This window comes from Euprymna scolopes, chromosome 23 (assembly GCF_053919585.1).
Source record: "Euprymna scolopes isolate OS-2025 chromosome 23, ASM5391958v1, whole genome shotgun sequence".
NCBI lineage: Eukaryota > Metazoa > Mollusca > Cephalopoda > Sepiida > Sepiolidae > Euprymna > Euprymna scolopes.
In genome coordinates, this window is record NC_136504.1 from 55386563 (window position 1) to 55403014 (window position 16452).

A 16452-nucleotide genomic window follows, 5' to 3' on the forward strand; every position below is an offset into this window, starting at 1 on the left:
TCTATTTGTGAAACAATGTACTGTTTTATATATTAACCAAATTGTGAACAAGCAAACAAAAAGACAGGAATATGACTTTATTATAATAGATTCTTTTGAGTTATCCTGTATATAAAAAAAAAGACAAAAATTGTCTTCCTGTAAACTACTTAGACCCATGAATTTGAAATTTACTAGGAATGATTCGAAGGCATGAAACCAATTATATAAAACAGGTTCTCATAGAATGATCACTAGAATCCAAACAGATTTTCTGCTGTAGCCTTGCAAACCAGTAGTAACCAAAGCAAACACATGGCTAAACAAGTGTATTAACAAATGTATGTTACAGAAATACACGTCATGATTCTGGAGGCCATAAACTGTCGCGAATCGCCACCCAATAACGTGTCAAATATAACTATATTTACAATCTCTGAGGAAGTCAATTATTCCTGAAATAGTTATATCGGCTTACTTCGTAACAATTCGCAAAACAGAATTGTAGTTCTCGTTTTATTAACTCCCAATCCCGATGGTCCTGGATATGACCTTAAACTATATCCAGTGGTGAAGCCCCAGCTTGTGGGCTTTGGGGAGTGTGGAGCCACCCGTTAATTGCTATTGCTCCCAGGTCCACTTTGACCCGGAGTGGTAGTACCTGTTAGGATCCCAACTATGGGTTAAATAGAAACTGACTTGCAAAAAACAAATATATTCTATTAAAAAAATTTTCTTCAAAATCACCGGATTCGGCATTAAATAACCTGAAAAGGGTTGATATGCAGTAAAACAAAAACAACCAACCAACCAACGCAATCCCGATACAAATTTTGATAATTTTTTTTTCCAAATTGTTTTCATGATAATCTGAAAGTTTTATGTTTAGTCGATATTAAAAAACGATAAAAATGAAAACAAAAGTTTTTTGGGAGAAGGGACTGCTAAAAATTTTTAAGTGTTTTTTTTTTTTTTTTTGAATGATTAGCACTTGGACTCGCGTTTACAAATTATTTATTTATTTATTTTTTTTTTGCAAACCCTAAATGACCTCTTATCTATGAAAATTGTCCTGGAGTGTTCATAAATTGACTAGAATTCGTTTAGATTATTCTGACTACTTCTCCGTTCTTGGTTGTTGTTTCGAATGATAAGACCTCTGACCATTTTTCACGTATGCTTCGTCAAACTTTGTAATCCTTATGTTGAACTTGTGCAACGGATAAAGTGCTAAGCAACAATCAGTTCTAAGTTATAATCTTTTGGAAGTTGATAGTTTAATCCTTAGCTCAGATGATACTGAGAATATAATTAACAATTACTTCTACTCTGTTACAGGTGACTGAACAAGAGCAGTCGCTCCATGCCCTTTAGATAGAGAAGGGGTTCCATTCGAAATTCGACACAGATTCCAGAGTTAAATATCCCAGAGTTTGACAAGCTTCACCTGAAGAAGGTTGGAGTTTACATCAGTCGAAACGTTCTGAGAATAATATCCAAGATAAGAATAGTAGTCCGTATAATACAATACTAATACTATATACTAATCCAAATAATACTAACTAGCAGGAAATTCCACAGTGGATATGTAATATATTGATGTTGACATTCTGTGGATGTTCAACGCATATGGTGGCACCTTGATATTGTTGTAGCTCTTTTGTTACAACTGCAAAAATATTTATCTAAGCTAACAGGGACGCCCGGCATACCTGAATTGTAAAATATGCTTAAATATGATATTTTAATTTATGCAAATTTCGTACATATTATTATAGAGTCAATTTTCTATCGATTCTTACATATTATAAAGTTCTGATTTCAAAAATAAAAAAAATATATCCATATGACTTGAGTGCGTCCGAAATCAAAACTTATGAAGAATTCTTGGTAAAATTATTTATTACAAGAAATGAAAGGTCATAACAATTAGACGACAGTCACTGGGAACAAAAAAGATGTAAGCGTTACACACAAAATAACACACACGTTATTGTATTAATATATAGATAATCAACCCTTATCTGAAAATAACAAAATATAGAATTCTTTTACACCTGATCTTAATATTTGAACCTTAGTTAAATTACAGAAATGAAAATGGATCATGTTAATACCACATATAACATCTCAGCTAAAGTTTCTTAATAAATTATAAGGTTAAAATATAGGGTTCCATTTTAAGAACATTTTTGTCATTGTCCCAAAAACAATTTTAATTCATTTGAATTATTTAAATTGTTTTAGGAATTGTTTATGGAGAGTAGATAATACACTTTGGTTGTGTTATTGGCAGCTCCAGTAACTCTCACTTCTCCTTTTTTGTCCCTCAGTCTTCATTTCCAATGACTGATTTTTCTAACAAAGGGTGAAAAAAAATGCTGCTTTCCAGGTCGGTAGTACTTCGTGAACAGTAGCCTGAGATGTCGGAAAATTTTCTGTTTCTATGTCTATCCTTGTGGCCACGTCACTAGTAAGAGTCCTAGAGGTAAACGTTTCATCTGGGTTGACATTACCCGCCTGATAGTCAGGGACCTGAACCTTGGATTAACCACTAAGGAGGCTGTCCTATCAGCAGGTGTAAAGTACTGAGGCTGCTGTATTGCCATTTGGTTATGGATTCTGGACCATGCAGTAGTTTCTGGTGGGGCCTCTCGATGCCATACTAGTGGATAATTGTTACGGCTTTACCTTATCATGTGCTACAAAAAAAAATTTCCTGTATTTCTTTCTCTTACTTTCCCTCTCTGTCCTACTCTAACCAAGTCTGTCGACCTGTTCCACAAACCCCAAAAACTCAACATGAAATATTTCCAAAAAACAAAAAAACAAGAATAAACCTAGAACTCCATCCTCCAACGTAAACCCCTACTACCATGTTTCCTTCTTCAACATCAGTGGTCTACGTTCCAACCTTCCAGAGGAGATGAAACTGGACTTACTCTTTCTAAGCAAAACTGGCATAGGGCCGACCACTTCCCTAGATCAGTTCATAATAAAATGATACTCTAACTTAACATCCAAATCTGACCCCCAAGATCACCATGGACATGGAATATGTGCCTACATTAAAGATGGCTTTCCGTGTGGTAAAGATATCTCTAGAGAAGACCCTAATTTACCTTATATGTGCTTTCGAGTTGCACTTGCTTACACCACCACATTCATATTTGCCCTCTATTGCCCCCACAACAGCGGGGTTACTGTCTTTAAGAGTAATGTAATGTAATGGCAAGCAATCTGCGAAAGATTAATGCAAGCAACAGTAAACGTAGTCACTAGTTTTGTCTTCTCTGCGCCAGCCTCTCGAACCAAAGTTTCTCAAGTCCTTCACCACCCTTACTCAAGGCACGCCTCCATGCTGGTCTATCTTCGGCTAGCTCCTCCCACACATTCTCATCGATGCCAAGAGCGATCAGATCCCGTTTGGCCATGTCTTTAAAGCGCAACACCGGGCGACCATTTGACAGTTCGCTGTAGAGGATATCCTTAGGGAGACGGCCATTGGGCATTCTGCACAGGTGTCCAAATCAGAGATGGTAGATGTTCAGTTTTTTCTCATGACGAGCATACGTGATTCAAGTCTCTGCTCTTTAAGGGTATATCTGAGAAAATTGACCTCATCCTGTCTGCTCGTCCTTCGACTAACATTCACATTTGCAGTGACTTCAATGTCCATGGGGAATGGCTGCCCACTCAAATAAGACAGATGATGAGGGGAGGTTCTGTCATGATTTTGCCATTGCCTATGACCTCACTCAAATTGTTCACGAACCCACCCGTGTGCCCGGTACTACTGGTCAGTATGCAAGCCTTCTAGACCTTTTTCTCACAACTTCCCCTGAGCTATGTTCATGTTCCGTTCTCTCTCCCATGGGATCCTCTGACCACTCCATCGTATCAGTTAAGATAAAAATGAAATACAATAAGTCTTCAGACGTACCTCTCCACGGTACTGTATATCGATACTCTATGGCTGACTGGACTACCTTCCATACATTCATATCTGATCTATCTCTGCATTCCATGTTTAAAAAGGATGTGTCCTCTATAGTATCAGACCTGACCGAATAGTTAATTGTTGGTATAGAGTGATTCACATCATCCAAAAAATTCCAACAAAAACCTAACAGCCAGCTATGGTTCTCCCCAGAATGTGCTGCTGCCATTGCGCACAGAAATCACTTTTTTTATAGCTACCAATGTAATAGATGTACTGAGACTAAAGCTGCTTTCAGGACTGCCAGCAACCACTGTAAAAGAGTAATAAAAAATGCAAGAGAACTATATGCTCAGTCTGTCAAATCCAAAGTAGCTGAGCATCGGCTTGGTTCCCACCAGTTTTGGCAAATAGCAAACAGGATCCTGAACAGAAGCGTGCGTTCTATCCCAACCATCAACAATGGTCATCTCGTCAGCATCAGACAAGGCCAAACTGTTTGCCAAGAACTTTGCAGCTAACTCTACCCTCTGCGACGAAGGTCATCAACTCCCCGTATTTCCTCCTACAACAGACAACACACTATCCAACATACTAATATCTGTGCGTGAGGTCGCCAGATAATCAAGAACCTTGATTTCAGTAAAGCAACTGGCCCAGTACTTGCCCCTATACTTACAAAACTGTTTAAGCGTTGGCTTAAGGAGAAGTGCTTTCCAACACCCTGGAAAACCTTGTCAGTATGCCCTGTATTTAAGAACTAAGGTGAGAAGTCATCTCCCTCTCAGTACAGACCAATAAGTCTCTTGTGTGTCATGAGTAAGTTACTGGAATCCATATTAAATAGAGAAGTAGTCAACCACCTCAGCAGAAATAACCTCCTTAGTGACATGCAATATGGTTTCTGTTCTGCTAGATCTACAGCTGATGTGCTAACAGTTATATCCCATAGGATTAGTGAATCTCTTGACAAAGACTTCCTTTCTAGGGCAATTGTTCTTGACATATCAAAGGCCTTCCATAAGGTATGGCATAAGGGCCTACTTACAAGATTTCCAGATACGGCATAATTGGAAATGTTTTCTCAATAATTAAATAATTTCTCTCTGATAGGCTCATAAGAGTAGTGGTTGATGGGCAGCAATCAAAAGCCCACAGTATTAATGCTGGAGTCCCCCAGAGGTCCATCTGGGGCCCAACTCTCTTCCTGATCTACATCAATGATCTCCCAAAACACATACTTAAATCATTGGTTGACATCTATGCTGATGACACGACCATCTATGGCAACACACGAAAGGCCGTAAATGACAAAGCTCTCTCTGATTCTCTCTCCTCTGATCTTTAGCGCGTGGTACAGTAGGGGAAGAGGTGGCTGGTCACTTTTAATGCATCTAAAACCAAGCTCCTATCTTTACATCATCAACGCTCTGTTCCTCATCTAGCATCAATTGAAATGGATGGCTCTCGTCTTGGGGAGGCTTCATGTTTTGACAAGCTCCTGGGTTTGACCTTTACTCCTGATCTGAAATGGAACACGTATATCAAGTCTGTTGCCCGGGCCGCTGGGAAAATGGTGGGATCCTTCTACCACTCCAGAAGATATCTCACTACTAATGCAATTCTCTATCTGTATAAAAGCTAAGTACGTCCAAAGATGGAGTACTGCTGCCACATCTGGGCTGAAGCTTCAAAAAACAGCCTATCCTGCCTTGACAAAGTACAAAATAGACTTTGTGGCTTAGTTGGGGATGCCCTTTTCCCTTCCCTGCAACCTCTCTCCCACAAAAGAGACATTGCAAGCTTGTCCTTGTTTTATCGTTATTTCCATGGCAAGTGCTCGTCCGAGCTCCAATCTGTTGTCCCCCTTCGCCAATCTTTAAAGATAAACACCCATCTAGCTAAAATCACTGTCAGTAATTTCCCCCACTCTTTATCTGTGCCTAAATCAAAATGTAGATTCTATGAACAAAGGTTCTTTCTTAGAAGTGCACGCCTGTGGAATTCTCTGTTTCCCACCTGACTACAACTTGGATGTCTTCAAGTCCAACATAAACAAATTCCTGATTAATGGCCCCCTTAAGTAAGACACTTTATCAAATCTCCAATACCAACTATTACTACGATATTATCCCATTGATTATCGTACACACAATAGCCCTTATCCCTGAGTGGCTTCCGGGCCTTGATAAGTGCTGATCCGCATGTAAAAAAAAAAGAAAAGGAATTCGTCTGTTCATTTGCAAACAGAAACATCTGAGAAAAAAAAAAAGAAAAGCAGATTACGCATTAAAATGTCAAAACACTGAAAATTAAATGTTTTTCATTTTTTCCTTTCATGCTTGACTTTGAGGTTTTTCACATTGCCATACGTGAAGTTGAATTTTACATAAATCTAAAGGATTATTTTTTTAACTGAGTTCATTTTTTTTTTAGTTCAAAGAAATTAACATAATACTATTAAAAACATGGCGTAAATATTTATTTTTTAAAAGAAATTACTATTGTTTTGATAAAATTCATAAAAATTCAGATACCTTCGATTTTTATGGTATTATAACAATAGATATTAAAGATCAGTTAATATATTTTCTTCAAATTTCAGGGTTTTTTTAGTATTTTGATGGATTTTTAAGAGTATAATATGCACCCCCCCCCATTTCAAAATTCGACCTTTCCAGATTTGCATTAAATTGGATCAGTAGTCATTAGACATGAATTAAGTAAAATTCCATGAAGTTCAAATTTTTAAACCCTTTAAATTTTAGACATCTTTTAGAATCAATGGATTTTGATCAGAATTTGAATAAGGATTCTAAACATAAAGTGTAACATAATTTCATCTTGATTTTAATTTTCATAATGTGACATAAAACTAGTGCAAAACTGTTGTGTTCATAGAATTGATTTTGCTTGCCTTGGGACGGGTATTATTTTAATAACTTTTTTAAAAAATAAATAAATAGATTTAAATAAAGATGTAGTCACCTTTAGTGATGGTTCAATTAATAAAATAGTTTTTGATAATTCTCATCAAACAAATCGCTTTCACTATTTTAATATTTAATTCTGATCAATATGTTTGATTAATCATAAATAAAGGAGGCTTTCACTCTCACATCTTCAAGATTTTTCACTGTCACTCATAATACTAGGAACAACTTCAATAAGATAATTTGGGGGCTGTAAAGAGAAAGGGGGAAGAAAAAGAGATCAAGGGGATATAGTAAGAAGAGAGTGAGAGAGAGAGATAACTAGCTAAAACAGCAGTTAAATATTCTGGTTTATTTAATTAATAATGTCACTATTTTCTAATTGCCCCAATAGATCAATCGCTTATAGCAGAAATTATGAGTTCGAACCTCACCTAAGGCATAAGTATTTTTGCTCTGATTTTGTCCCAATACTTCATATTTCAATATTAAGCAGGTTTTTATTTTTTTTTTAAATATTATTTGGATTTGGTTTATTCAAACTACTGTTCTCATTTTGATTGTTATTTTCAGAACGTTTCAGCCGATGTAACCTCCAACCGTCTTCAGCTGTAATTTGTTGAACTCTAGGAATCTTTCTGTCGAACTTGGGGAAAATCTTCTGTCAGACTCTAAAATCTGTGCAAAATTTGGAATGGAATCCTTTATTTAATCCACGGGGGTAGCATGCTTTTTTTTTTTTTTTTTTTTTTTTTCGTCAACCATGATTGGTTAGAAATCTTAAGTAATTTGCAATTGTATTTTGAGTGTCGCCTGCACTGAGGATTCAACCTCCAGAAAAGTATAAATTTCCTACTGAATTTTACTAAGTTCTTTGTCCACTATGCCACGGAGCTTATGAACGTAATAGATTGTTTTTTTTTGTTGTTGTTTTTTTATTCAAATAATTTATGGAACTTTGGAAGTTGAGTGGTGTCATGTAGTCCTTTTAGTAACTATTAAAGCAAACAATTTTGATATGCTTACAGTATAATTATAAAACTGTAAAGCAAATTCTTAGTTGTTTTTTTTCTATTGAGAGAAATATCACTATAGAATTATATCCATTATACATTTATGCAAATTTTCTAACCAAACTTTGTTCTGACTTGCCTGCCGACTTCCTGTGATTCGCATAAAGTTGAATGCTTTCTTTTTCTTTTATCTTTTTTGTTTTACAGTTTTAATACTCCCCACCCACACCTAGTTTTTATCTCAATGATCTGAACTCTATCTTACCTGGTCAGCCGTGTATAGACTTGTCTCTGTGTATATGCTTATATAAGTCGATGTCTTTTGTAGTGTCTTTTGTTATTTTTTTATTTTTAAATCGATTTCTTTGTTATGTTTAAAGGCGCTTATTGACAGAATGAAGCAGAGGGGAAAATACGTTTTAATGCTAACTATTCTGCGTTACCATAACTGTCAGTGTGGTTTGATTTATTTTTGTTTATTATTACTAGAGTTAACAGTTATCAAGACTAAGAACAACTCGAGGATAAGAGTTAATGAGTCAGGAATGATTGCCAGCCAATATTTTTGGATGCTAACAATTTTGCATGAACGTAACTGGTGTGATTTCCTCTTCACATACATGCACCCCCAACAAACCTTTTTAACAATAAAATCCCAGCCCCTCACTGTAGAGGTCCCTAAATGCCAGAAAGTCTTTTATTCTAATAGCTTGTTTCCTCGAACTGCTATTCTGGGATTCTCTCCTTGCTTCTTGCTCCCTGACTGTACTGACACGCAAAGGTTTAAATGTAATGTAAACCAACATCTCGCTCATTTCCTTACACAGTAACATGATCCCAAATAGTATGCTTTGTTTAGATTGAATAAGAGTTAAAAAAAAAAAAAAAAATTGAAATATATGAAAAATATATTTGAAGAAGGTTGGAAAATACCTCCTCTGAAACATAGTTGAAAAATAAACAGCAACTGTGAAGATATCTCTGTAGAACACAATACTGCAGGACTTCTTCCCAGCTGACTATAACATAGCCATTTTCAGTAATAGTCTCAAGAAAGTACTAACTGCCCGTAACTATGAGTGCCTAACAATGTCCGAATATCAGTGCCCAACAATGCTCGAAAATACAGAACAGGCCAATGGAGGCTGACACTAATCATAACCAGAAGTGACAGCCAATGACATCCGCTATCTGCCATTGCCAGACAATGAAAGCCAGATAATTGTATTTTTGCTATGGCTTACAACCGTTGTTTAGTTTGAATTCAGGAGAAGGGACTTAATCTGTTCTGGCTTTGTGTTATACTTCCACTGGGCAATGCTGGTACACGGGTCCTGCTAGTTTATTATATCTGCTACAGAATTTAATTTCAAATTTATATATACATAGGTTTTGTGAGAATGTACTTTTTTTGCAAATATTTTCTATTCTTTATTTATACCAATCCTTCTTATATCAGAAGTTCTATGTTTATTATGATATACCAACAGAGCATCTATCATATAGATCTCATCTGTCTATTTAAATGTATGTATGTATGTTTTGCAAAAACTTTCGACAGAGGCGACAGATCCTGACAAGATCAGTGACAATTTGAAGCTCAACGTCTCGGACGACAAAAGTTAAAAAAATTGCCCCAAAACATTAATTCTTTTACCCTAAACTCGTCTGTTTTGTACAAGGAGGGGTCAATTTTTTTCACCGACATTCTAGCAAGTTATCGTTACCATTAGATTGACTTCAGTTAATTTCAATGGTTTTGACTTCTGGTTGCGTCATGGAGATATCGGCTAAGACATCAGATTATCTTTCACTTTCTTTTCCGCCTTCACATCACGGGTTTGAGCCTGCCTGCCTACTACCATTTTCTTTTTTTTTCTCTCGAAACACACCTTGAAACACCCAGACAACGCCAGGCACCCAGGCTAGTATATAAATAAATAACAGTTTTGCTTTATTCCAAAGTCCAAGGTTTTATAAGACAAGATGGGGGCTCACTGAAAATAAACTGATCCTAATTATTTATTTGAATTTTACATATTACATCCTTATGCATTTTTCTGTTTGAGAACTTTTTTCTGGTGACTCTATGGAAAAAATATCCAATATTGACATGCAAATATTGATTGTTTCCTATAAACGAAACAAATCTGAAAACTGTACCAAAGTTTTTATTTTAGAAAAAAAAAATGATTGAAATTCTGCCTGACACTTGGCACATGAAGACAAAAAAAGAAAAGCTGTTTCTGTTGCTACTTCTTGCTGTGAATTCTAAAACATTCACAGCATAAACTCTCTCTACCACAACAAACATAAAATTTCCTTTCTTCATCCGTGTACCTAATGTCAGGTGAAATCTCTATGGACAAAACATCTTTGCAAGAACTTCTCAATTGTGGAACACATTACCGTGGGAGTGCTTCTTACAGCTTGGTCATCTTCAAATCCAGTGTCAACAAATTCTTGTCATGAACAAACTCAATCAATCATAGGTTTTACCATTGATACTAGTACTGTTATAATGTTAATCTTTCGGCTGGCATTCATTTTGTCTCATTAACCTGTATGGAGGTGAAGGTTGTCTAGTGGTTAATAACGCAATCTAATGACCTGGGTATTCCAAGCTCGAATCCAGTTCGTTCCACAAAAATCGCTTTCACTTAGGATGTTGGCAAACGTCATGTGGTCTCTTACATAAGTACCTGATGACTTTCTAGAAAGAATTCTGACGAGAAAAATGTTGGGGAAACCAATGCCAACAATAGAATTTTTGAATTCATATGATATAATAATAATTAACATATGCCTCCGAATGGCTCTTTCTTGGCTTTGATAACACTGACCAACACCTTTTTTGGTGCCCAAAGTTTCTAAGCTTATTTAGACTAATTTGGGGGTGCTGATTCTGAAAATCATTTTAATTTTTTCTCATCAGGTTAAGTCGTTGAGATATTTACTATTTTGTTGAGATATTTACTATTTTGTTGAGATATTTACTATTTTGTTGAGATATTTGCTATTTTGTTGAGATATTTTTTTACATTAAAATTAGGTGTTCTGCCTCCCTGCTTTGAACCCATTATCTCCCTTTAAGTTACTCTTTACTAAAAAGTTACTTTCTTCCTAATTTCTTCTTCCGGTTGATCTTTACTTCCTTTCTGCAACCATTATCGAGATAGCACACCTCTTTCTTCTTTATCCACTCCCATCTCCGGCATCAACGCTATGTGTTACTCATTTCTTTTTCTGGACAATGCGTTTCTTTACTTTGTCATGTGACGTGACATTTCATGTTCCATTTCTTTATGAACTTATTTTCCTACCTTCGTTTGTTGTTATTGATTTTACTTTCTCATACCTGTCATTTTTTCTCTTTTCAGTTTTTCCTTTTCAAATAAATATACTTGTGGATTTAGTCTACAGAGTCGTTATTTTTTTTTATAACAGTTTATCTGACTGTGAAGCATAGGTGCGTACGACAGCAGTACATTAGGCGTGTTTCTATATGCATTCTATTTCTATATACATTTTAGATTCATAATTACAATTGTAGGCTGTTATTGTGATGTATGTTAATTGATTTTAACATCACAAACCTTGAAGTAAAAGTCAAATTTGCTATACAATGAGGTATGTAGTTGGTAAGAAGTGGACACTGAGTAATAAATAGGCCTACCGATTGCGGTATGTTATTGTTTATTTCTGGGTCAAAGTAAGGTTTATTCTCTTAATGTTAGGAATTCATTTAGAAGTCAGACAGGAAATAATTAAGCTGCATTATTTTACTTTTAATGCAGATTTTTGGAGCAAAAATTAGCATGGCTACATCATCTCCTAGGTGACGTTGTTTAAATAATCCAAATGTATTTTGCTATATTTGCGGGGAATATACGTTGCAATCCAACAGGAAAAGGTTCAGTGAATTTGTGAAGAGTGCTTATCTTGCTTACTTTAAATTAATGCTGGTTGATCAAGATAAGGCATGGACACCCCATATTGTATGAAAGCAATGTGTTGAGCATCTTCGATGGTGGACGATAAAGGAGAGAAAGTCACTCTGCTTTGGTATTCCAATGGTCTAGCAAGAACTGAAAAACTATTTCGATGACTGCTATTTCTGTACAGTCAAAATAAAGGTAATCTACAGGAAGAACAGGAATTTGTTGGTTCATCCAAACCTCAAGTCTGCAATTAGGCCAATTTTACACTGCAATGGAATTCCTGTTCCAGTGTTCAAAGGCTTGGCCAAATTGGAATTGCCTGGTTCTGAAGAAGACCAAGCCTTTGTTTTGTCCAGTAATGAAACCACTGTTTCAGATGTTGCTTTTCCTCCTCCTTCACGGTCTCAGCTTTTTTCTCAAGGAGAACTTAATAATCTGATTAGAAATCTTAACCTTTCCAAAAAATCTTCTGAACTTTTATCTTCAAGACTCGGAGAAAAAAATCTATTTCAATCTTGAACTCTCATAACCTCCTACAGAAAACGCCATATTGAATTCTTGCCATATCTCACTCAGGAAAACTAGATAGTATATTGCAATGACGTTGCTGGCCTGCTGCAGCAGCTTGGTGTCAAACAGTATTATTCTTAAGATTGATGAATTTTTATGGACAGTTCCAAAAGAAGTTTAAAATGTGCACTTCTTCACAATGGCAACTTATAGTTCCTCTAGGCCATTCAACGATCCTCAAATAAAAATATGATGAAATTAAATTTTTTTCTGGAAAAGATTTCATACAGACAGCACCAATGGATCATATGTGTCAGTTTGAAAATGTTGGGTTTCTCTTCAGGCTACGAAATGGCTACACAAAATGTCCTTGCTTCTTGTGTTTGTGAGTAAGAACAAAGCACTGAAAAAGATTGGCCTGTGCACAGTGAACTGATTCTTGGTTCTCTCAATGTACTGGCTTCTCCTTTGGTGGAGCGTTCCAAAATTGTGTTTCCTCCTCTTCATATAAAGCTTGGCATCATAAAACAGTTTGTGAAGATTCATGAGAAAGATGACTGTTTCGAATAGATTTGCATGTAATGTCCAGGCCTAACTATAGAGAAATCAGAAACTAAAACTTTTGATGGACCCCAGATTCAAAATTTAATGAATGACGCAAATTTATGTAATTTTATGAATCCTGCAGAATTGCGTGCCTGGACGGCGTTTATGAATGAAGTAAAATTCTTCTTGGAAAAAATAAAAGCGCTCAACTACAAAGAGCTTGTGAAAACATTACTCCATCAACTGGGTGCAAATATGAGCATTAAGTTACATTTTTGCACAGTCATCTTGCCCGTTTTTCAGAAAATCTAGGTGATATGAGTGACGAGCAGAGGGAACGCTTCAACCATGACATCAGCAACATGAAACTTTGCTATAAAGGTCGTTAAGATGCCACCATGCTTACAGACTATCGTTGGTCCATCAAGCACAATGATGCTGGAGCCCTTCATTCTAGAAAATCATTAAAACATCAATTTATGGATGATGGTGTGTGTGTGTGTTTATCATTTTTTCAACTGTAAGCTTTAATTGTGAATATTTTGGTGTGATTGTATGACGTTACATGAAAATATTGTTTCTTCGATTTGCCTGTTTTTATTGTAGCTATCGGCTTCCTACAGGAGGGGGGTATACCATAGTAGAAAAAAACTAAACCTGATAGAAACAAAGTGACAGCATTTCTGGAATCAGCATCCTCGAATTAGGTAAAAACAGTTGAAACATTTTAGGTACCATGACAAATTTTGTTTTGTTGACCAGTGTAATTGGTGACCCAAATGGTTTGTAAATAAAACAATGCTTGAAAGGCATGAAGCCACAATCCCCATTCGAGCTATATGTAAAATAGAAAATTTTATTCAATTATTTTCATTGTTTTAGTAGAACTATTATCATTACCGTTGGTATTTATTTTCCAATTACATTTCAAATGATGTGTCGTCTGGCCTTTTTTAGATATACTTTTTGTCTATGTTAATGTTTTCCTCCTAAATTCAGTATTGCTAGTTATTTGTGTTTTGTGCTTCCTACATCTTCAAATCCAATGTCTAAGCAATCGTGTATAATGCATCGTTCAGAATAGGCATCGATCCAGCATACAATAATCTTAAAACGCTTGATTTGTAGTAAAACTAAGCCTCTCATCCACTTTACTTAGTTTAATCATTTTGCCCCTCACTCTATTGTAGACATAACAAAGAAATTGAAAGTACTGATGGCGTAGACCTCAGTGAATCCTGCTCTTTTAGTACAAGAGATGCTCAAGCCTGGAGACTTGCTATCAGCGGGAATAACCAAAGTGAAGAAGACAAATTATCATTGGAACCACAGAATCAGCAAAGAATAATTGGTGAGTCTTTTATAACATGGATTTTTCTTTTGCACACCAAATGGTGTTACGTCTCCCACCACTGTTGGTGTCCTGCTCACTAGAGCAGTAGTCCAAATAATTCAAATTATCAATCCCTATCTCAAAAAGCGTGAAACATAAATACAAAAATAGTTATATATTTTTAAGCCTAACCCAGCTAAAGCGTCTTTGCTTAAACACAACATTGTGTTTTGTGACCTCATGAGATTTCCCGAAAGTGACGAAATCCTAAAGTCGAATAAGTATAACTAATAAGATTAGAGGTTCTTCCAATATTTATGGCAGCTTCCTTGACACAGCCATCAACCTTTAGCAAACCAACACAGGCAAGTATTTTCAAAGAACATTTAAAATATCTGTAGAAGAAAAAATTCTTTTAATGAATATCAATAAGAAACAGATTTTCAAAATTATGAAAAAAATATATCCTTTAAAATAAAGCATTTTAATGTAACAGGGATCACATATTCAGGGTGTCTCGGTTCAAATATGATACACTTGGAGGTTAATACCTCTGCCAGTGTTAATGATATTATTCTGTACCTCTTGGGGTTGAGATAAAATAGAATAATGTTTAAAAATCATTCAAGAAAATGGAATTACATACATAAGACAATTTCATATCAGTATATATGTTATCACCCATTATCTTCGTTTCAGCTTCCAACACAATCGGCTAGATCATCATTTTGTGGGTCAATCAAGCAACAAACACTGCATCCCATAATAGTCACCATATTAAAATTAAATGGATTTAAACACGCCATATTTCTATCTTCTTGAATTTTAAAATATATTAAAAAATATACTATACATATACATATACATATATATATATATATGTATATATGTATATGTAGGTTGAGTTAAAGGATAAGGAATAAGATACTCCTACTAATATATATGGACCTAGCATAAATCCCCTATTTCAAGTAAACCCCTTCCATAGTTATAACCCATTAATACATATGATTAAATAAACATCCTCTTTCATTCATTTATCCTATATTCTTCTTAAGAGTTTAGATGCACACATGCATTAAACCCACCATGACATACGTAGTGTACACCTACCTTTATTATATAATAAAATATATATTCCTTCTGTATCACAGATATCACTTTAGTTCTCCCACTCTCTCCCCAAGCAGTTCCAATACTTTATCTCTCGCTGCACAATTATTTCGTTCCTAATGTAGCTATCATTAGACTTTGCATCCCTATAATGTTACTTAGCATCTTCTCTCTACTTTTGATGAGAAGCATTAGGCTTCAAAATACCATGGTATAAAGAGTTCTTACTTAACCTGCACCCCTAATTGATGTATCATCCTTATTTAATAAACGAATATATCTATATACATTAGTATATATTTTTATAGTGTCGTTTTATTATTTTATTGATACTCTCTCTCTCTCTCCCTCTCTCTCTCTCTCTCTCTCTCTCTCTTTCTCCCTCTCTCCATATATATATTATTAATGTTACATTTCACTTAATTCCCGTTGCGGTTGATGATGGCCCAAGCGCGTTATGTTCCTTGTTGATGGAGTCAGAAATGGCTTTGCATCTTGGTTTGAATCCTTCGACCAGTGGCAGTCATGACTTCCTGCACTGATGATTCCAAAAGGATGAAACACTAGTGTCTATATGTGTAAAAATAATTATTTATAATTATATATATATACGTATATATATGTCGCAGTATAAATGTGATGCAGAGGTTAATATCTCTGCCAATCTTAATATTATTCTATACTTATTAGGGTCAATAGAAAATCACAATCATCCAAGCCAATGACATTCTCATTAGAATTGGTGGTTCCAGCATGAAGCTCACTGCTCTCAGTCTACTTTAACAGCAAGAGCCGAGGATCTGAAGTTCTAATAGGTTGGTGCGAAACTAATATCGGTTTTTGGTGTTCAACTTCATGTCAAAAAACAACATTATTTTTGCAGAGGAGGTAATGCCTGGAGGATGGTATCATGATGAACGAACACATACTACCCATCCTCCTAAAGATGTTAACGTCCAGGATGATGATCTCATGACAACACATATTAAACGTTCCTCCTGAAAAACGTAGGTAATCCCTGGGAGTATCATATCATGACAACAGAACTGATACTACACTAACTACCCTCTCTGAATTGAGCATTGAAAGATAGTAAATGACTCTGAAATAGTATAGTAAACTGAATATTAAAAGATAGTAATAA

General features: G+C 35.5%; 1 protein-coding gene across 3 annotated transcripts in view; it reads left to right on the forward strand.

The window, feature by feature from the left end:
- LOC145245908 (uncharacterized) overlaps positions 1-16452 on the forward strand; it is a 388923-nt gene that overhangs the window by 249017 nt on the left and 123454 nt on the right. For all 3 annotated transcript variants that reach the window (XM_080107649.1, XM_080107648.1, XM_080107650.1), the window contains one exon: positions 14053-14213. In XM_080107649.1, the coding sequence (XP_079963775.1) occupies positions 14053-14213 (161 nt within the window). The remainder of the gene's footprint in view (positions 1-14052; positions 14214-16452) is intronic.